Source organism: Magnolia sinica, chromosome 10, assembly GCF_029962835.1.
Source record: "Magnolia sinica isolate HGM2019 chromosome 10, MsV1, whole genome shotgun sequence".
In the NCBI taxonomy this organism is placed as follows: Eukaryota; Viridiplantae; Streptophyta; class Magnoliopsida; order Magnoliales; family Magnoliaceae; genus Magnolia; species Magnolia sinica.
In genome coordinates, this window is record NC_080582.1 from 160147 (window position 1) to 183627 (window position 23481).

Genomic DNA, 23481 nt, shown 5'->3' on the forward strand with positions numbered 1-23481 from the left:
GACTTGACCATTCAGTTATCTGATATCCTCAATGATCACCACCTATTATCCACTCTATGAACTACAAACATGGTATTAAATGGTAATGGGACTAGCAATGGGTGATATTTTTAGGATCCATGACAAGCTTGAAAGTTATTCATGTCCATCGTAAAGTAAATGAGTCAATGATATTGCTGATTGTTAGGAACTCGGTAGAATTTGGTGTTATATGATATGTACTTGTCCTTACTTTACTGGCTTATATATGATTTTTCCTAGTGAATTAGGCGATCCTCATGGTTGGGCCAACCTATTCAAGGGGCTGGATGTCACAGGCTCTTGTTCATTGTAGCTCTGTTTTTTTTTTTTTTTTCTCTCTCTTTTAAAGATATATAGCTTTGTATTGTTTATAACCATGTATAACCCTAACCGATCTGTGTATTCACATTGCTTAGTCATTTCCAATTTAACTACATTTAATTGACTAACTGATGATCATATAGGCAAATTAGCAACATAACAAACGGGACCCCATCATTTGCATTTATTAGGACTAAAGTACCTTGTAAGTGAAAGAACTTAAGTACCTTGTAAGTGATCAGGTATGAGTTCTCATTCTGCATGCCTCTGTTGCTTTGGTACATCAGAAAACATGTGCCTGTGGTAGCTGTTTTCATGTGGATTTAAGCTGTTTGTGTGGGGATTGATTGTAGGAAAGAAGAGTTTTTCAATTTGATGAGGAGTGATCTCATCCAAGCACCTTTTGATGGCCTACCGCCTGGAACAGTCCGCTTTGGCTGCCACATCATCTAAACTTCTCATATGAATGAAAAGCCCCTTAGTTCTCCCAGATGGAGAATCATTTAATTAGATGAGGGGCTTCTTTCTTTCTTTCTGAATTGGTGAATAAGGTATGTAACAGATGGGTACTTTGTCAATTTTCATGTGTACAAACTGTATCTTCCTTTCACTAAGTTTTATCCTGTTTGGATTCTGTATAGGACCCCCCTCCCATGAGTTTGCTGGGGCTACTTGGTTTTTCACTTCTAACAAGTGGGGCCCGTAATCCAGGCCATTGGTTTGTTAAGTTTGGATAGACTATGTCCCAAAAATCTCATGGATAGAGAACAATCCTGACTATTCTATCTGTGGGCTACATGGATGAGCAAGTTTTTAAAAGGGCAGTGGGATTGATCTCAATATCAAAGTTACCTGATTGCTACACTTTTTCATCAAGGTGATAATGAAAATCAAAAGCCAAAACTGAAATGCAGCAATTAGTACCTGCTGTTACTAGTTACATAAAAGGCAAAACTGAATTTAGGCATCAGGATTCACAACCCAGTTGTTATTCTTCTAACAGAATCAGCACCAAGTGGTTTTACTAGCCATCTGAAATCCATAAGCCACTTGTTAAACTTTCAACAAAATCAATACTGGGTCTTTTTACCATGCTTCTTTTTCATGAAAATAAATCTTCTGTACAGTTGCAGTGTATGTTTGTATCTTGACGTTGTATAGCTATTTAGTACTGTAAATTTTATTGCCAGATCTAATGACATTGTCTTTACAAAGTTCTGTAATTTAAAAATTGCTGATTTGGTGAAAGGTGTAAGGAAGAGACCGTCTAGTTGTAAAATTCATTGCAGAGGAATTGGGTCTGGAGGGCTCTTATGTTCCCCATATTTATATTGAACAGATTCAGCTTGAGAAGCTTGTAAATGATGTTATGGTAGGTTGTCTTTTGAAAGCATCTTATGCTAAATATTTAGTTTCCCGCTTCAATTTGCTATCATAAATTGAACTTGATACAATAGATTATCTGCGCAGGCACTACCAAATGATTTGAAGACAAAGCTCAGCATCGACGATGATATAGCATCAAGTCTCAAAGACGCACTTTCCTGGGCCTCTGCAGGCATGATTGCCTTGAGAAATAAGAATCTTAAGAGCTACTGTTTCTAATCCTTTCCTCCATATTTCCAGACATAGGTTGGATAGAAGAGTTGACTGAGCAAGTTGGGGATCAGTCAGCTGTGTCATAGGACTCGCGTTTATGTTTCTTGACTGTTAGTCAAGTTCTCTAGCTCAATAATTTAAATTGCCTCTCTCACTGTTGGCAAGCAAATTGTTGTGGATGTAGTGCCATGTTTGCAATGTATTGGGGATCATTTAACATGTTAGACTGAGTTGCAGGATCCTTCTAAATAGGTGTTGCTCCCACTTTGAACCCCTGCTTCGGACTCTCGCTCTCTATCTGCCTGCCTACCTATTTATACTCTCTTGCATTTTGAAAGAGACTCTACCCTGCTCGCACACCCAAATTTGTTGCTGCTTTGCTTCACATTCTATACCCACTTCTTGAATGTAACCAGCATAGTTCTTGATCTCAATTGCACACACACACACACACACACACACACACACACATATTGGTTATCTGGGATGTAATTAATTTCTTTTTGCTATTTTGTTTCGCAAGTTTTAGGCAGGGATGAATGGGAGCTAGATCGATGGATTTCTTTCTCTTTTTTTTTGTCTTTGGAACCATTTAACTTATTATTGTAAATATTATTTTAATATTCATTTTTAGGGCTGGCTAATAAATGGGCTATGGCCGAGCTCAGGTTTGATGGATCTTTCCTTTGAGGAACCCACAAATCCTCATTACGGGCCCATTTTACGACCATTATGGGTCCTGAGGCATTGCCATGCTTGACTTCTGCAATTAATGAGTAGACAAAAGGCTGCATGGCCAGCAACTGCCTTCCATTGTTAGTTTTGACAATGGACTCGACAGCAACTGCCTTCCATCGTTAGTTTTGACAATGGACTCGACACAAAGGACATGCAAAGCTAACATATTTTCTGCAGGTGCAGCTTCAGGAGTTGACAATTGTGACGATGCTGGTTCGAGTGTGGCAACTTTTCAGGCCCATAGGATGTACCATAATAATCTTTTAAGTTTTAAATATGTAAAAATAAAATTAAATTAATTTTTTTTTTTTAAAATGGAAGTTTCAATCAAATATAAACAGTGGCCCACACATATACCGGTGCTTCGGCAAACCCTTGCCGGCGCTTTTCAGGAATTTCTCGGGGCTCGGAAAAGCACTGGTAAAAGTGTATAAACTGCCGGTAAATCTTACATGAAGCAGAACCCAACACAACCGCTGGTAAAAGACGCTGACAGTCTAACTATTTATTGGCCAGGGCATCTTCACAGACAAATCCATCTAACTATTGGTGAGATTTCAGCCACATGTTCAATTGTTGCAAGTGTGTTATAGTTTTAGTTCATTTTCTTCCATCTTGGGTTATTATTATTATTTTTTTTTTTGGATAAAATGGGAGCATTGTTCGATTTTATTAGTTAAAACCTTCAATTACTCGAATCCAATTTGCACCAGCCACATAGCATATACAAAACTATCCATGACAAAATGGCCTGCATCGTATATCACCACAAGGCTGACCATGCATGGACACAATCCGGGAGCCCAAAGAAGTTTGTATCTTGCTGATATTTGTGACTATGTCTAAATATCCTAGACACCCAGGAATCTTCTGCAATGGTTGCACACATGTTCCAAAAGATCACTCATGCCATGCTTGCATTCCCAAAAACTCTCTTGATCCGGTCACTCGTCAACAACTACTTATGCCAATATTCCATCAAGAATCATTGCTAAGTCTAAGGTTGTCAATGGGCTGAGCTTGGGCTTGCAAAATCAAAATTTCAAATATCCTAGCCCAAGCCAACTTCTTGTTAAAGCTCTTGTGAGTCTACCACTAAGGCATGAGTAAGGACCCCACACATGTATACAAGTTAGCTAATGCACATGTCTCCACATTTGCCAGCATGGTGGGAAGGTGCAATATCCAAGCCATCAATTCAGGTGCACCTCACCGTATAGAAGTTTCGTCCCTGAGATAAATGTGGTCCATTTGGTAGGTATGCCATGATATTAGAAAATCAGTTGACAGGTTTGAAACTTCGGCTGATTTTTCAAATAAAAAATGTACTACAACAGTAGTGACATTTCTTTTTACATGTTCCTTGGAAATCTGAAGTAACTTTAAAGAGTTGAACATAAACTGGGTTTAGTTTCGTCAGAGGAAAATTTATAAAATTTATCTGTAGAGATATCAACATAATGAAGACCTAGACCCAGCCTCATTGAGTTTGGGTACCCATTAGGTACCCTCGTCTTCATATCTAGTTTTCAAGTTGGGTTCAAGGAAAATACAAGCATTTTCATGGTTCATCTCAGATCTGATCGTGTTTTAGTACCTATTAGGTATGTATTGTGGTTTTTGAGCTATGGATTATCAACCCTAGGGTGCACTAGTTGAACGTGTATAGTAGAAAGGGAATTAGCTAAGTGGAACGTAGAGGATTTTGGTCATTTGAATTGCAATGACAAGTTCAATAAAGTACAAATGATGATGAAATTGTAATTTTATTTACCTTAGCATTCACATAGATGAAATAAAACTCTAAATTACAATTAGGTTACCTTAAAGTTAGACATGAAACGGGGAAACAGTAATTTGAGAAAGAGCCCCCTGACCAATACAAAACCTTTCAGGTACCCATGAGATCTTTAGATCTAGGTTTTGATTTGAGTTGGGGACAAATTAAGCATTTATGATGGTTGGGCCCATCAAATACATGGATTAGATTGCACACGCATCATGCGTGGTGCATAAACACGCTCTCTTACATGTGAGTGGAGTACCTCAGTTCTTTAAATTAGAGAATAGTGCATACATACCAAACAATACCTAACCCACCTAAGCTCGTATCATTGGCTTAGAGTCAACGACCAATGACCTCCTGTTGGAAGATACAATACGAAGTGGGGCACAAGTTTGGTGGACCGTATCTTTAAGGATGGACAATCCTATCCAATTGGTGTGCCTTTTGATTCAGGTGCATCACCTATGTTGTTATATACTGGTAATTCGAAAACACCATCTTCATCCGCCGATACAAGCATTGTTTTGAACGAAATAATAATAATTTGGAGGGTTGGAGCATCATGCCTAACACTTGGGCCGGAGCTTAAAATCTAAGCCCATTTCTAAATTTAATTGGGTTGAATTTCGTACAATAAGCCATCAGCCCAGCACCAGTTCGGGGCCACCTTTACATGAGCAATTTTGTAATATACAAAATATTTTAATATCTCTAACCGACATACATCTAAGAAAGCAAACGGACTGCCTTTTTAGCTTGTTGATCATATTTCGAGTCTGAGCGTGAGTGTTGCTTAGGTGGATCAGGTTGGTATTAGAGTTTTTATTTTGTATTAGACTTGGGATAGGCTCAAGATTAAGATTATATTGAATAATGTGAGCCGGGCTTGGACAGAGATAGCTCTGGCCCTAACCGCTTTGGTGGATTGAGGTTAGTGGATCCTTTGACTGTGGCGTCACAGCGATGTACGTGTCTTACATTCATGCTGTCCATCAGCTTAGCCAGATCATTTTATGATATGAGCTTAAAAATAAAGTGGACCACACCATAGGAAATAGTGGCAATTGACCATTAAAAACTTTCATGAGACTACAAAAGTTTTGGATCAAGCTGATATTTGTGTGGTGTTTTCATGGAAATCTCTATGACCTTATCAACAGGGTTGGATGGAAAATAAACATTTTAGTGGCTCCTAAGATATTTTTAATGGTGGCCGTTTAATCACCACTGTTTCAATGCCGTGGTCTACTTAAGATTTGGATCTGCTGTATTTTTTGAACTAAAATCATCTGAAAAACCAATGGATATAATACGCCTGCAGTCAGAAATCCACAGACCGGACTGGGATCCACCGAATCTGCTGTAAAATCCACTCTGTCCACCGCACATATAAAGTAGATATAAAGCAGGAAGTGTGGCTTGGGTGGATCCCTCGACTGTGTGGCCTACCGTGGTGTATTTGTCTTGTATCCATCCGTTTCTCCAGCTCATTTTTTCATATGAATCCAAAAATGAACCAGATTTAAATCTAAGGTGGACCACACCACCGGAAACCATGGTGATTGAATACCCACCATTAAAATCTTCTTGAGGGACAGCGGAATGTTTATTTCCCATCCAACCTGTTGATAAGGTAACAAAGACAAGGGACCCTCTTCCACAAAAAATATTTAGAACGATTGCAAGCTGAAGGAAGTTTTTAATGGTAAATCAACCATGGCTTCATGTGGTGTGGCCCACTCGAATAATAGACGTGGCTAATGTCTTTTGGTTACAGGAATATCATTGTAGAATGCAGGGGTTGAAGGGAGTGAATGTTAGACATCCCACATCATGTGGGGAGCGGATTGGATACTGAACGCTTCAGTAGCCAAAACGCTACTGAAGTGATGTGGCAAAACGCCATTGCTGGATGCCAAGCGGCTGTTTCCTTTCAATAAATACTCTGTCAACGGAGATCCGTTAGCGGATGTTCTTCCGTTTAGGCCGTGAACGCACTCGGCCACGCACGGACGTGGATTTCCTGCCAAAAGACATTCCAAGAAGTTCTTGCGCTAGGAGCCAGGTGGGGCCCACCATGATGTTTGTGAGAAATCATATCCGACCATCTGTTTTTTGAGTTCAAGTCAGACTTGAAGCCAAAAATGAACAGTTTCTAGAGCTTAAGTGGGCCAAAAAAGTGATAATTGAACGTTCGTGGTTGAAATATCCGTGGGCCACAGAAGTTTTGAGTAATGCTAATATTTTTTATTCAGTTCATCCCAGTAGCAATGAAGTTATTAACGGTATAGATGGATTGTAAACATCACTGTCGAGCCCAGGTAGATTTTAACAGTAGGAATTTCCATAACCACATTTTCCTTTAGTACGGCCCACTTGAGCTTTGGATACGGTTCATTTTTCGCATCATTTCTTTAAATTAACTAAAAAAACGGATGAAAGGGGAGGATTTCTTACAAACATCACAGTGGGCCTGGATTCCCCGCGCAGGAAGAAATCCGCGTCCAGAGAAAAATGCAATGTGGAGTTTAACGGTGAGTGGCCAAGGGAAGCGGATTGCGTAAGTAAACTCTGTGGGGTCCACCATGATTTATATATTTTATCTAGTCTGTCCATCCATTTTATAAGATAATTTTAGGGCCTTAGCTCAAAACCTAAGCATATAAAAAGTTAAAATCGACCACACCAAAGGAAACAGTGTGAATTGAATTTATACCGTTGAAAAATTCTTGGGGGCCACAGAAGTTTTGGATCAAGATTATATCTTTTTTTTACCTTCATCCATGTTTTTGGATCCTTTGAACAGTTTGGATGAAAAATAAACATCGCTGTGGGGCTGGAAAGGTTTCAATGGTGAAAATCATTATTTCCACTGTTTCCTGTGGTATGATCCACTTGAGATTTTTACAAGCTTCAATTTTGGGCTCAACGCCTAAAATTAGATGGAAAGACAGATGGAAGGTGTGGATAAATCACATAAATTCACAGTGGGCCCAACTGAATTTTCTCAGAATGACCATCCGATTTCATGGCCGAGTGGAGCACGGCGGAAAGGGAGAAAAATCCGTTAACGGATCTAACGGAGTAGCATTTATACCAAGGGAACATGCCGTTGGTATCTAACCAATGCTGTTTTGCCACATCACTTCAGTAGCGTTTTGGCTACTGAAGCGTTCAGTATCCAATCCGCTCCCGACGACCTTGGCCATCTGGACCCACCAAATCACCTATCCAAGGTTAAAACCCTTGGTTTTTTTTTTTACGGCTCTCCCCGTTAGCTCTTCCCAACGGCTAGTTTCTCTCTCTCTCTCTCTGTCTTCTCTCTCTCTCATCCAATCTCCCGCTTCTACCCTCTACCCATTCCAATCCCCCGTCTCCAATCAACATAGGAATTCCACCTTCTACCCATTCCAATCCAATCCAATCCAATCCAATCCCCCACTTCTACCCTCATTTCTCATCGCATTCTCTCCCAATTTCTCTGGAAAATCATGCAACTAGCCTCCCAAGAACCCACCACCACCACCGATAAACCTATGGCAGCAGCAGCAAGATCCACCTCCTCCCGTAGACCGAGGGTGAGGGAGGTCAGCTCTCGCTTCATGTCCCCCGTCGTCTCCTCTTCTTCTTCCGGCGATCTCCATCTCCCTTCTTCTTCTTCTTTTTCTTCCTCCTCCTCCAAATGCCCTCCTCCCCTTCCTAAGCATCCTCATCATCCCCTCGATATCAGACAGCAGCAGCAGCAGCGATCCCAGTCCGTGCACAGGCGGCACCCTTCTCCTTCATCTCCAATCCACAGCGACTCTGAATCTGAACCCTTGTGCTCTTCCAATTCCAACACCGTCTTCGACACCCCTTCAGCAGCATTTCATCCAAGCAAAGCCCTCCCCAGGCGGTCTGCAAAGCTGCTCCTCAAGGAGAATGGCGATCCCCTTCTGTTAGATTCCTCAAAGCCACCCTCCAATGGCACCCATCTGAGATCCATCGCCACCAAGTTCCCAGCCGGAAGCAGGAAGAGGACAGACACGCCCACAGTATTCTTCAACAGGCCTACACCCAGATCCATGTTCACGATCCAAAACATTCCTAGGTCAACCAGCTCTCGGGTTGCATCTGCAGCGAGCACAGCAGCTGCAAAGCTGGTCCAATCCAGCGGAATGGGGGCTAAAAGAAACGCAATCCAGGAGATGAGTTCAATTCATGGAAATCCCGTCTCTGCTGAATCATCCGACAACGATGTTGGAACCCTAGATGTCTCTGCTGACAATTCAGTTTCAAGTGATTCTTCTTCAGAAATGTGCACGATCAGCGGCCAGGGAGGCGTGTGTGATAGCCCTCCTATTCCAGCCCAAACCAGCAAGATCCGGCCCATCTCTGATTTCCGCTCCTCCATGCCGGAGGCAGATCTGTTACCAACCATGTCGGCAAGATTGCTGGGAGAGGGGAATTCTAGTGAGGTGGTTGGAAGTGGAGATTTGTGCAGGGTCTCCGCCTCCCCTTGCTATCGCTCTCTTAATTCAGCCTTGTCAAGTTGCCAGCAGTCCTTTAGTCCCACAAAGTCTATCTGTAAATCATCTGTTTTCACCAAATCGCATTTGGGCCCCACAAAGCCGGGCATAGTTTGTCTGCCACCCAATCCATCCAATATGAAGCCAGGAATAGAGGCAAGGAAGGGAAGAAAAGCATCGAGCCATCAAGAAGATGTTCATTCACTGCGTATGCTTCACAACCGTTGTCTGCAATGGAGATTAGCAAATGCAAAAGCAGAGGCCACCATGAATGCGCAACAAATTGAAGCTGAGGTTTGTCTGCTTATCTCTACTAATAAACCATTAAATTGCTTCTAGGAGTAGAAGTTTTTTACATGTGGTGTTTCAAAACAGTTCCGCTAATTATGTTGTGATTACGTTGCATGCTTTTGAGTCTCGTTGAGCCCTTCATACACGAAAACCCTAAGATGTCTTGTAAAGATTGATTTCAAAGGGTGATTAGGAAACCTATGAACCAGGCTTACGGTTTCGTGGCTTAATCAAATTGCAATAACATGTTCATGAACAACTGTAGGCACTCCTTTTTCTACAAAAAGTGGAGTGGTTGATCAGAGCTTTATGACAGGCAATGTTATTCGGTAGCTTGTTAAAAAACCATGTGACAGCAACTCCATTGCTACGCAAGCATTTTGATGGCATGGGCCGAGATAAAGTGAGGCCAGCTAGTCAAGGGATTAAGGGGTTTGTAGCTGTACTCAAGATGTCTTGTTGAGGTGCCCATGGAGGCCACGAATAAGGTCACTCTCTGTCCACCTGGGTCGAATATTACGACCCTCATTCGAAGCTTCAAAACTCGGCCTCTTTGTGGACCACCTCTATAGTGTTCTCAGCGATGAATGATGTGGCAGAATTTTGATCGAGATGTTATTACATCATCTATGAATGGCATTATATGATTAATAGTAGTATAAAGAATGCTTTAAAAATTTTAAGAGTTGCCGATACTGATTTTTTGGAGTCATGATTCTCATCCTTGTTGATTAGTTGTTTTTCCATATGTTTTTACATGCTAATTTATGCTTTCTATTTTCCTCTTTCATTATAGAGAGTGGACTCTCAATTTTGCATGAATGGCCCATGTTTGATCCTAGCGTAATAAGATTGGGAGGGTCCATGTCACACATAGCCTAATCCTACTCAAAAAAACCCTTCCCACATCACCATAACCCTATTGAGTTACTCTTATGCACTAAATTTTCCACTCATAGCCTCCTTATCTCATGATCACTCGTCAACACAAAGATCAACCATCCTGGAAACCACTATCTATTTTCTCTTGAAAGTGTGATAAGATCACATCGTTGAGGGATTTATGAGAGTAGAAGAAAGAAAGGGTTCTAGACACTTTGTTTACTCTACTGCCAAATGAATTCACTGAAAGGTGCCAACACCCTCTGCATTGACCACTCATAACCACCACATCACCAAAGGATTCGAGGAAACCACCATCTTCCCTTGATGGACTTCAGCTCATTAAGGGACTCGGAAGAGTAGAAGAAGGTGTGGTAGATCACAACATTAAGAACTTACAATAGTGGAAAGAGAGGGCTCTATAGCCACTATTTACTCTACTCTTCTTACCCAAATGAACCCACTGAAAGGTGACGACACAACTTGGAGCAACCACCGACATTATCATAACCACATCATCAGAGGATCAGCCAACCATGAAGTCCCTATCTTCCCTTGGACTTGGGAGAGTAGAAGAAATAAAGGAATCTAGCCACTTTTCATTAAGAGTCTTAGGAAAGTAGAAGCAAAAGGGCCTCCTATCTTTTGGAGCAAACGAACCCTCTGAAAGATGCCAATTCTCTGTTGACCAAACATCAACATCATCTTACCATAGTGTCATGTGGCCAAGATGCTAACCACATGCTTTTGATCTCCTCCCCATCATTTTGCTAGTGTAGACGTTTCAATTTTATGGCATCTTTCATATTTTGAATTGCTATTGCCAAAAACATATAGAGACAATAATAATGCTATTGCAAGGACATATGGTAATCAGGCACTTGTCTGAGTGTTCAGATCCCAGAAATCAGACTGTTGGTGAATCTGAATTGAGTGTCAGTCCACTAATTTGGTCCTCCTTCGGCATAATTTGGGGATGTAGTTCAAATCATTTATTTTATATTTTTGACACTTGGTAGAGTTAGCTATACTTGGATGCGATCAAATTTGCAGTGGAGAACATTTTTTCTCATTCTTTAGTGATGAGTTGGGGAAATCATTCTCCAAAGTTTTTATGTATGAACCATCAATTGTGTTCAGTTCTTTGCTTGTTGATCCATGTTTCTCTAGTTTTCTCTCTATTTGTATACATATTAATCTAAGGTTGGCTCATGTTTATGCCAGAGATCTCTTTGTAGTATCGTGGCTAAAATATCAGAAATGCACGAGTCTGTGATGACGAAGCGAATTGAACTTGAGCAGTTGAAAAAGATGGAAAGATTGTCTACTATGCTTAATGCACAAGTAAGGGGTTTTTTTTTTTTTTGGGATGCCATTTTGCTTTAGTTCAGTGTTATATTTACTAAATATCCTAAGTTTCTGGTGGAAGCATTATCTAAACATCCACATTTGGTGATACCTATTCTTCTGCCATTAGTTCTATCCATTATATTTGCATAGTTTATACTCATGTTTCTACATCTGCAAGTTTGTTGTAATGAGCTACTAAACATGTCTTGTCAAATAAAACATGAAAATAAGTTTACCATCAACATAGCTTTGTCCCAGATGGTAGATGAAAATAAGTTCCTACCTTTTGAGTCTCCCGATAGATGGTGTCTATGTTTTTAACTTAAGATAGTCGGTATACAGGGTTCTCTTCCAAGTGTTTGGGCTTTGTAGATAACTCAAAGGTGGAGTAGAAAATTGCTAGCAATGCAAGGGCATTTTCACATGTTCAATTGCATACTTGTTTTTGGTTTGTATTTTCAAGTTATGAGATCCCTGGCGAAAGGGAAAAAAGAAAGTATTAAAATGTTGAAATTTTTGGTTTCCATGTTAAATTACATGGTCTTTTGCCCTACTTTACTTTATTGTTGAATGGCTGGATATTATGCAAATGTGCAACTGAAAATATGGGTTTGTTTTATAATAGAGGAACTCCATGCTTCTGCATTCATCTGTATCATTAGGGCCTTTTACGTTCCTAACGTAGAGATGTGGTTGGTGCTATGTGCAGTTGCCATATTTAGATGAATGGGCAGTACTAGATGGAGATTATTCAAATTCTGTTTCAGGTGCAATCAAAGCTTTGCAGGATGCTTCGCTCCAACTTCCAGTTGTTGGGAATGTGAGGGTAAGATAGTTGTCTATCACATTCTGTTGTTTTGTAGGTTGCCTGGATGCTTGCAACTCCAATGTTTCCAAATCATGTGAAAATTGAAAATAGTACCGACTATAAACTGTATAAACAATGTTCCCAAATAATCTTAAGATTTGCATTTTGTTGCCAATTATAATGACAATAATCTGGGATATTTTTATTTCATAGGCTGATACTACAGAGCTCAATGATGCTTTTAACTCAGTAACAAATGTGTTGGAAGCAATTTTTCCCTTCGTTCAAAGCTTTTTGCCAAAGGTAAGACAAATGCAGGCTCTATTTTATTTTATTTTATTTGTTACTCTCTTTTTTAAATCAAACTTGTAAGTATAAGTTTGTGTAAAGGAATACATGTGGAAGCAAAGTAAGTGCAAATTCCATAGAAAATAATATACAGTGCAAAGTCTTTTTGGACAAATGTAAAGCATTGAAAATTTAATAGCTTGAGCAGATGATTTGGCTAGTCTATCATTTATGTATTTGTTCATTAGCTTCACAGCAGGGAAAGTTCTCTAATTTCTATAATTCTAGTTGAAAAAGGAATGCATAATCTACCGTATGACTGTCTGTTTGAGCAGATTATCAATTTTGACTCATCACCATCTTCATAATTGCCTTGTCCAACCTATTATGAGGTTGGTTTGGGTATATATTTTGGTCGAAGAGTAATTGTGAATATATAGGCAGAAGGAACGGGTACCTTTTTCTATTTGGGCAGTTGGGGATCTATTTTGAACCCATCGCCATAGCCTTGTCCCAGCTATTTTGGGTTGGCTTGGATATCTATTTCGAACTAAGAGTTTCTATGAACACAGGCAGAAGGAGTGGATCATGTGATTTCAGAACTTGCCAGGGTAGTTGCCAGGGAAAGAGCGCTTATTGAAGAATGCGGAGATCTATTGTCCAAGGTGCATGTAATGCAGGTATGTCTTTCTCGTGCGTGTCTTCACTTGTATGAGCTATAAATCGCACCTTAAAAATTGATTAGGTAGGACATCTCAGTATGGTTTTTTACTTGTAAACACTACAATAATCTATGTAATAAGGACACATTTTGTCCAAGTTAACACACCGTCAATCAGTAAAAAATAACATTCACCAATCTCTTTTCACTAATAATTCGTCAGCTAATGCTTCTATTACTATGGTTTGATATTTAGGTGGAAGAGTGCAGCTTGCGAGGACAATTGATTCAACTCAAACGTAGCAGCTCTACAGAACCAAAGGAAGTATAAGTTCTGAGTATTTTACGATAGCTAAGCTACCCTTCTGTGCACATGGAGCACATCTTTTTCTTCTCAAGGTAGAAAATATTCTTCTCCATATTGTAAGAAAGCATTCTTTTATAATCATAATAAAGAAGAGCACATCTATTTTTTTTTTCCTACTAATTCTGGAACTTAAAGAATCACTAGGAAGAATAGTTTCATCCCTGTTTGGGACATGGGAAGTTATTTCATACTTTGGTAGTGTTTGATGCATGATACACAGGCACTTAAAGATAGAGATCTGTAAACGCGACGTGCATTATCTCATTATGCCATTCAATTTGTGGGGTCCACTGTAGATAGAGGTTATAATCTGAAAATCAGATTGGTTCAACAATCTTAACCTTGACTTGTGGAAATTTATTTGTTGAACTGTTGGATTTTTTATTTAATTTGTAGCAATTTTCTACTCCACCTTTGAGTTATCTCCAAAGCCCAAACACTTGGAAGAGAACCCTGTATACCGACTATCTTAAGTTAAAAACATAGACACCATCTTTCGGGAGACTCAAAAAGTAGGAACTTATTTTCATCTACCATCTGGGACAAAGCTATGTTGATGGTAAACTTATTTTCATGTTTTATTTGACGAGACATGTTTAGTAGCTCATTACAACAAACTTGCAGATGTAGAAACATGAGTACAAACTATGCAAATATAATGGATAGAACTAATGGCAAAAGAATAGGTATCACCAAATGTGGATGTTTAGATAATGTTTCCACTAGAAACTTGGGATATTTAGTAAATATAATACTGAACTAAAGCAAAATGGCATCCAAAAAAAAAAAGCCCTTGTGCATTAAGAATAGTAGACAATCTTTCTATCTTTTTCAACTGCTCAAGTTCAATTCACTTCGTCATCACAGACTCGTGCATTTCTGATATTTTAGCCACGATACTACAAAGAGATCTCTGGCATAAACATGAGTCAACCTTAGATTAATATGTATACAAATAGAGAGAAAATTAGAGAAACATGGATCAACTAGCAAAGAACTGAACACAATTGATGGTTCATACATAAAAACTTTGGAGAATGATTTCCCAACTCATCACTAAAGAATAAGAAAAAATGTTCTCCACTGCAAATTTGATCGCATCCAAGTATAGCTAACTCTACCAAGCGTCAAAAATATAAAATAAATGATTTGAACTGCATCCCCAAATTAGGCCGAAGGAGGACCAAATTAGTGGACTGACACTCAATTCAGATTCACCAACAGTCTGATTTCCGGGATCTGAACACTCAGACAAGTGCTTGATTACCATATGTCCTTGCGATAGCATTATTATTGTCTCTATATGTTTTTGGCAATAGCAATTCAAAATATGAAAGATGTCATAAAATTGAAACGTCTACACTAGCAAAATGATGGGGAGGAGATCAAAAGCATGTGGTTAGCATCTTGGCCACATGACACTATGGTAAGATGATGTTGATGTTTGGTCAACAGAGAATTGGCATCTTTCAGAGGGTCCATTTGCTCCAAAAGATAAGAGGCCCTTTTGCTTCTACTTTCCTAAGGCTCTTAATGAAAAGTGGCTAGATTCCTTTATTTCTTCTACTCTCCCAAGTCCAAGGGAAGATAGGGACTTCATGGTTGGCTGATCCTCTGATGATGTGGTTATGATAATGTCGATGGTTGCTCCAAGTTGTGTCGTCACCTTTTAGTGGGTTCATTTGGGTAAGAAGAGTAGAGTAAACAGTGGCTAATAGAGCCCTCTCTTTCCACTATTGTAAGTTCTTAATGTTGTGATCTACCATACCTTCTTCTACTCTTCCGAGTCCCTTAATGAGCTGAAGTCCATCAAGGGAAGATGGTGGTTTCCTCGAATCCTTTGGTGATGTGGTGGTTATGAGTGGTCAATGCAGAGGGTGTTGGCACCTTTCAGTGAATTCATTTGGCAGTAGAGTAAACAAAGTGTACAGAACCCTTTCTTTCTTCTACTCTCATAAATCCCTCAACGATGTGATCTTATCACACTTTCAAGAGAAAATAGATAGTGGTTTCCAGGATGGTTGATCTTTGTGTTGACGAGTGATCATGAGATAAGGAGGCTATGAGTGGAAATTTTAGTGCATAAGAGTAACTCAATAGGGTTATGGTGATGTGGGAAGGGTTTTTTTTAGTAGGATTAGGCTATGTGGAACATGGACCCTCCCAATCTTATTACGCCAGGATCAAACATGGGCCATTCATGCAAAATTGAGAGTCCACTCTCTGTAATGAAAGAGGAAAATAGAAAGCATAAATTAACATGTAAAAACATATGGAAAAACAACTAATCAACAAGGACGAGAATCATGAGTCCAAAAAATCAGTATCGGCAACTCTTAAATTATTTTAAAGCAATCTTTGTACTACTATTAATCATAAAATGCCATTCATAAATGATGTAATAACATCTCGATCAAAATTCCGCCACATCATTCATCGCTAAGAACACTATAGAGGTGGTCCACAGAGGCCGAGTTTTGAAGCTTCGAATGAGGGTCGTAATATTCGACCCAGGTGGACAGAGAGTGACCTTATTCGTGGCCTCCATGGGCACCTCAACCAGACATCCTGAGTACAGCTACAAACCCCTTAATCCCTTGACCAGCTGGCCTCACTTTATCTCGGCCCATGCCATCAAAATGCTTGCGTAGCAGTGGAGTTGCTGTCACATGGTTTTTTAACAAGCTACCGAATAACATTGCCTATCATAAAGCTCTGATCAACCACTCCACTTTTTGTAGAAAAAGGAGTGCCTACAGTTGTTCATGAACATGTTATTGCAGTTCGATTAAGCCACGAAACCGTAAGCCTGGTTCATAGGTTTCCCAATCACCCTTTGAAATCAATCTTTAAAAGACATCTTAGGGTTTTCGTGTATGAAGGGCTCAACGAGACTCAAAAGCATGCAACGTAATCACAACCTAATTGGCGGAACTACTTTGAAACACCACATGTAAAAAACTTCTACTCTTAGAAGCAATCTAATGGTTTATTAGTAGAGATAAGTAGACAAACCTCAACTTCAATTTGTTGCGCATTCATGGTGGCCTCTGCTTTTGCATTTGCTAATCTCCATTGCAGACAACGGTTGTGAAGCATACGCAGTGAATGAACATCTTCTTGATGGCTCGATGCTTTTCTTCCCTTCCTTGTCTCTATCCCTGGCTTCATATTGGATGGATTGGGTGGCAGACAAACTGTGCCCGGCTTTGTGGAGCCCGAATGTGATTTGGTGAAAACAAATAATTTACAGATAGACTTTGTGGGACTAAAGGACTGCTGGCAACTTGACAAGGCCGAATTAAGAGAGCGATAGCAAGGGGAGGCAGAGACCCTGCACAAATCTCCACTTCCAACCACCACACTAGAATTCCCCTCTCCCAGCAATCTTGCCGACATGGTCGGTAACAGATTTGCCTCCGGCATGGAGGAGCGGAAATCAGAGATGGGCCGGATCTTGCTGGTTTGGGCTGGAATAGGAGGGCTATCACACACGCCTCCCTGGCCGGTGATCGTGCACATTTCTGAAGAAGAATCACTTGAAACTGAATTGTCAGCAGAGACATCTAAGGTTCCAACATCGTTGTCCGATGATTCAGCAGAGACGGGATTTCCATGAATTGAACTCATCTCCTGGATTGCGTTTCTTTTAGCCCCCATTCCGCTGGATTGGAACAGCTTTACAGCTGCTGTGCTCGCTGCAGATGCAACCCGAGAGCTGGTTGACCTTGGAAGGTTTTGGCTCGTGAACATGCATCTGGGTGTAGGCCTGTCGAAGAATACTGTGGGCGTGTCTATCCTCCTCCTGCTTCCGGCTGGGAACTTGGTGGCGATGGATCTCAGATGGGTGCTGTTGGGGGGTGGCTTTGAGGAATCTAACTGAAGGGGATCACCATTCTCCTTGAGGAGCAGCTTTGCAGACTGCCTAGGCAGGGCTTTGCTTGGATGAAATGCTGCTAAAGGGGTGTCGAAGACGGTGTTGGAATTGGAAGAGCACAAGGGTTCAGATTCAGAGTCGCTGTGGATTGGAGATGAAGGAGAAGGGTGCTGCCTGTGCACGGACTGGGATCGCTGCTGCTGCTGCTGTCTGATATCGAGGGGATGATGAGGATGCTTAGGAAGGGGAGGAGGGCATTTGGAGGAGGAGGAAGAAAAAGAAGAAGAAGAAGGGAGATGGAGATCGCCATTCTCCTTGAGGAGCAGCTTTACGGACTGCCTAGGCAGGGCTTTGCTTGGATGAAATGCTGCTAAAGGGGTGTCGAAGACGGTGTTGGAATTGGAAGAGCACAAGGGTTCAGATTCAGAGTCGCTGTGGATTGGAGATGAAGGAGAAGGGTGCTGCCTGTGCACGGACTGGGATCGCTGCTGCTGCTGCTGTCTGATATCGAGGGGATGATGAGGATGCTTAGGAAGGGGAGGAGGGCATTTGGAGGAGGAGGAAGAAAAAGAAGAAGAAGAAGGGAAATGGAGATCGCCGGAAGAAGAAGAGGAGACGACGGGGGACATGAAGCGAGAGCTGACCTCCCTCACCCTCGGTCTACGGGAGGAGGTGGATCTTGCTGCTGCTTCCATAGGTTTATTGGTGGTGGTGGTGGGTTCTTGGGAGGCTAGTTGCATGATTTTCTAGAGAAATTGGGAGAGAATGAGATGAGAAATGAGGGTAGAAGTGGGGGATTGGATTGGATTGGATTGGATTGGATTGGATTGGATTGGGTAGAAGGTGGAATTCCTATGTTGATTGGAGACGGAATTTCTATGGGAGATTGGATGAGAGAGAGAGAGAGAGGGAGAGAGAGAGAGAGATTTCTTTCTTGATGGGGGATGGGGGAGTTTTTATGAGAGAGAGAGAGAGAGAGAGAGAGAGAGAGAGAGAGAGAGAGAGAGAAAAACTAGCCATTGGGAAGAGCTAACCGGGAGAGCCGTTTAAAAAAAAAAAAAAAAAAAGGGTTTTAACCTTGGATAAGTGATTTGGTGGGTCCAGAGAGCCAAGGTCGTCTCACATCATGTGGAATGTCTAACATTCACTCCCTTCAACCCCTGCATTCTACAATGATATTCCTGTAACCAAAAGACATTAGCCACGTCTATTATTCGAGTGGGCCACACCACATGAAGCCATGGTTGATTTACCATTAAAAACTTCCTTCAGCTTGCAATCGTTCTAAATATTTTTTGTGGAAGAGGGTCCCTTGTCTTTGTTACCTTATCAACAGGTTGGATGGGAAATAAACATTCCGCTGTCCCTCAAGAAGATTTTAATGGTGGGTATTCAATCACCATGGTTTCCGGTGGTGTGGTCCACCTTAGATTTAAATCTGGTTCATTTTTGGATTCATATGAAAAAATGAGCTGGAGAAACGGATGGATACAAGACAAATACACCACGGTAGGCCACACAGTCGAGGGATCCACCCAAGCCACTTCCTGCTTTATATCTACTTTATATGTGCGGTGGACAAAGTGGATTTTACAGCAGATTCGGTGGATCCCAGTCCGGTCTGTGGATTTCTGACTGCAGGCGTATTATATCCATTGGTTTTTCAGATGATTTTAGTTCAAAAAATACAGCAGATCCAAATCTTAAGTAGACCACGGCATTGAAACAGTGGTGATTAAACGGCCACCATTAAAAATATCTTAGGAGCCACTAAAATGTTTATTTTCCATCCAACCCTGTTGATAAGGTCATAGAGATTTCCATGAAAACACCACACAAATATCAGCTTGATCCAAAACTTTTGTAGTCTCATGAAAGTTTTTAATGGTCAATTGCCACTATTTCCTATGGTGTGGTCCACTTTATTTTTAAGCTCATATCATAAAATGATCTGGCTAAGCTGATGGACAGCATGAATGTAAGACACGTACATCGCTGTGACGCCACAGTCAAAGGATCCACTAACCTAAATCCACCAAAGCGGTTAGGGCCAGAGCTATCTCTGTCCAAGCCCGGCTCACATTATTCAATATAATCTTAATCTTGAGCCTATCCCAAGTCTAATACAAAATAAAAACTCTAATACCAACCTGATCCACCTAAGCAACACTCACGCTCAGACTCGAAATATGATCAACAAGCTAAAAAGGCAGTCCGTTTGCTTTCTTAGATGTATGTCGGTTAGAGATATTAAAATATTTTGTATATTACAAAATTGCTCATGTAAAGGTGGCCCCGAACTGGTGCTGGGCTGATGGCTTATTGTACGAAATTCAACCCAATTAAATTTAGAAATGGGCTTAGATTTTAAGCTCCAGCCCAAGTGTTAGGCATGATACTCCAACCCTCCAAATTATTATTATTTCGTTCAAAACAATGCTTGTATCGGCAGATGAAGATGGTGTTTTCGAATTACCGGTATATAACAACGTTTGACAAAAATCAAGGTAGCCTTGGGTTTTAATAAGTGGGGACCACCATGATGGATGGGATAAATCCGCCCCATCCCGCTGATTTAAAAGGTTCCTTTAATACATTATAATAGGCTGGAATCACCATATGATTCTTCATGCAAAAATCAGTGGTAGTTACAAATTTATTGGACCTCACTTGTATCTTGCTATTTATCAATAGCAAGAGTCATGGTCCACACATTAGATAACTATTACTATTTATCAATAGTAATAGTTGTTTTTTTTAAAAAAAAAAAATGGTCTGGTCAACTGCATAATTAGACGTGGCAGATTTTCAATACGTTATCCTGGCCAACCTATTTGGAAGGGTGGGATGTTGCATTAGATTAATACGTTGAAAGTTATCCAATGTGTCGACCATAACTCTTGGTCCAACCAGTTGGAGCTGTTAAAAACGCTTTACTCCCACCCTTGATTTCTTATGGGGCCTTCTTGGATGTGTGAGTGAGATCCACTCTGACAATTAGACATGTAATCTCATCACATTAGTCCCAAGTGCAAAAAATTAGGTTGACATGTGATTTAGGTGGGCCACACCAAAGGAGATAGTTGGAATAAAGACATCCCTTGACTTTTATGGGGTCCACCATGATGATAATATAAAAACCACTCCAACCATTAGATTCCAAACCAAAATTATATATGTAAGCAGGTGGGCCACACAAAAGGAAACTGTCTAGAGGATGTGCATTGCCTCGTACACTATTTCAAATTGTATGGTCCACTGAATCATGGATGGCTCCGATTTGTGCGCCCTATGCCTAACATAGGTGATGCACCTGAATCAAAAGTCACACCAATTGGATAGGATTGTCCATCCTTAAAGATACGGTCCACCAAAGTTGTGCCCCACTTCGTATTGTATCTTCCAACAGGAGGTCATTGGTCGTTGACTCGAAGCCATTGTATCTTCCAACAGGAGGTCATTGGTCGTTGACTCTAAGCCAATGATACGAGCTTAGGTGGGTTAGGTATTGTTTGGTATGTATGCACTATTCTCTAATTTAAAGAACTGAGGTACTCCACTCACATGTAAGAGAGCATGTTTATGCACCACGCATGATGCGTGTGCAATCTAATCCATGTATTTGATGGGCCCAACCATCATAAATGCTTAATTTGTCCCCAACTCAAATCAAAACCTAGATCTAAAGATCTCATGGGTACCTGAAAGGTTTTGTATTGGTCAGGGGGCTCTTTCTCAAATTACTGTTTCCCCGTTTCATGCCTAACTTTAAGGTAACCTAATTGTAATTTAGAGTTTTATTTCATCTATGTGAATGCTAAGGTAAATAAAATTATAATTTCATCATCATTTGTACTTTATTGAACTTGTCATTGCAATTCAAATGACCTAAATCCTCTACGTTCCACTTAGCTAATTCCCTTTCTACTATACGTTCAACTAGTGCACCCTAGGGTTGATAATCCATAGCTCAAAAACCACAATACATACCTAATAGGTACTAAAACACGATCAGTTCTGAGATGAACCATGTAAATGCTCATATTTTCCTTGAACCCAACTTGAAAACTAGATATGAAGACAAGGGTACCTAATGGGTACCCAAACTCAATGAGGCTGGGTCTAGGTCTTCATTATGTTGATATCTCTACTGATAAATTTTATAAATTTTCCTCTGACGAAACTAAACCCAGTTTATGTTCAACTCTTTAAAGTTACTTCAGATTTCCAAGGAACATGTAAAAAGAAATGTCACTACTGTTGTAGTACATTTTTTATTTGAAAAATCAGCCGAAGTTTCAAACCTGTCAACTGATTTTCTAATATCATGGCATACCTACCAAATGGACCACATTTATCTCAGGGACGAAACTTCTACACGGTGAGGTGCACCTGAATTGATGGATTGGATACTGCACCTTCCCACCATGCTGGCAAATGTGGAGACATGTGCATTAGCTAACTTGTATACATGCGTGGGGTCCTTACTCATGCCTTGGTAGACTCACAAGAGCTTTAACACGAGGTTGGCTTGGGCTAGGATATTTGAAAATTTGATTTTGCAAGCCCAAGCTCAGCCCATTGACAACCTTAGACTTAGCAATGATTCTTGATGGAATATTGGCATAAGTAGTTGCTGACGAGTGACCGGATCAAGAGAGTTTTTGAGAATGCAAGCATGGCATGAGTGATCTTTTGGAACATGTGTGCAACCATTGCAGAAGATTCCTGGGTGTCTAGGATATTTAGACATAGTCACAAATATAGATACAAACTTCTTTGGGCTCCTGGATTGTGTCCATGCATGGTCAGCCTTGTAGTGATGTACGATGCAGGCCATTTTGTCATGGATAGTTTTGTATATGCTATGTGGTCGGTGCAAATTGGATTCGAGTAATTGAAGGTTTTAACTAATAAAATCAAACAATGCTCCCATTTTATCCAAAAATAAAAATAAAAATAATAATCCAAGATGGAAGAAAATGAACTAAAACTATAACACACTTGCCACAATTGAACATGTGGCTGAAATCTCACCAATAGTCAGATGGATTTGTCTGTGAAGATGCCCTGGCCAATAAATAGTTAGACAGTCAGCGTCTTTTACCGGCGGTTGTGTTGGGTGCTGCTTCATGTAAGATTTACCGGCAGTTTATACACTTTTACCAGTGCTTTTCCGAGCCCCGAGAAGTTCCTGAAAAGCGCCGGCAAAGGTTTGCCGAAGCACTGGTATATGTGTGGGCCACTGTTTATATTTGATTGAAACTTCCATTTTTTTTAAAAAAAAAAATTATTTTATTTTATTTTTACATATTTAAAACTTAAAAGATTATTATGGTACATCCTATGGGCCTGAAAAGTTGGCACACTCGAACCAGCATCGTCACAATTGTCAACTCCTGAAACTGCACCTGCAGAAAATATGTTAGCTTTGTATGTCCTTTGTGTCGAGTCCACTGTCAAAACTAACGATGGAAGGCAGTTGCTGTTGAGTCCATTGTCAAAACTAACGATGGAAGGCAGTTGCTGGCCATGCAGCCTTTTGTCTACTCATTAATTGCAGAAGTCAAGCATGGCAATGCCTCATGACCCATAATGGTCGTAAAATGGGCCTGTAATGAGGATTTGTGGGTTCGTCAAAGGAAAGATCCATCAAACCTGAGCTCAGCCATAGCCCATTTATTAGACAGCCCTAAAAATGAATATTAAAATAATATTTACAATAATAAGTTAAATGGTTCCAAATACAAAAGAGAGAGAGAGAGAGAGAGAGAGAGAGAGAGAGAGAGAGAGAAATCCATCAATCCAGCTCCCATTCATCCCTACCTAAAACTTGCGAAACAAAATAGCAAAAAGAAATTAATTACATCCCAGATAACCAATATGTGTGTGTGTGTGTGTGTGTGCAATTGAGATCAAGAACTATGCTGGTTACATTCAAGAAGTGGGTATAGAATGTGAAGCAAAGCAGCAACAAATTTGGG

General features: G+C 40.4%; 1 protein-coding gene and 2 long non-coding RNA genes across 5 annotated transcripts; 2 read left to right on the forward strand and 1 right to left on the reverse strand.

Moving 5' to 3' along the window:
* The first annotated feature begins 555 nt into the window (after positions 1-555).
* On the forward strand, positions 556-1938 carry LOC131257655 (uncharacterized). Its single transcript, XR_009177526.1, has 4 exons — positions 556-584; positions 696-893; positions 1592-1714; positions 1813-1938. It is a non-coding gene; the product is annotated as an uncharacterized LOC131257655 (long non-coding RNA).
* A 5917-nt stretch (positions 1939-7855) lies between these two features.
* On the forward strand, positions 7856-13733 carry LOC131257653 (protein ENDOSPERM DEFECTIVE 1-like). Of its 3 annotated transcripts, XM_058258428.1 has the most exons (6): positions 7856-9267; positions 11371-11490; positions 12206-12322; positions 12518-12607; positions 13165-13272; positions 13510-13733. In XM_058258428.1, exons 1-6 carry the CDS (start codon positions 7957-7959, stop codon positions 13582-13584), a joined length of 1821 nt encoding a protein of 606 aa, XP_058114411.1. In that variant the 5' UTR covers positions 7856-7956; the 3' UTR covers positions 13585-13733. The 3 variants fall into 3 exon arrangements, 2 of the variants coding, with proteins under 2 accessions (XP_058114411.1, XP_058114413.1); XM_058258430.1 differs by lacking the exon at positions 11371-11490 and having other exon boundaries at positions 7857-9267; XR_009177524.1 differs by lacking the exon at positions 13510-13733 and having other exon boundaries at positions 7858-9267; positions 12264-12322; positions 13165-13214.
* LOC131257656 (uncharacterized) lies at positions 8143-22327 on the reverse strand. The gene is made up of 2 exons (XR_009177527.1): positions 22087-22327; positions 8143-8578 (listed from the first exon to the last, which is right to left on the reverse strand). It is a non-coding gene; the product is annotated as an uncharacterized LOC131257656 (long non-coding RNA).
* Positions 22328-23481: the final 1154 nt, after the last annotated feature.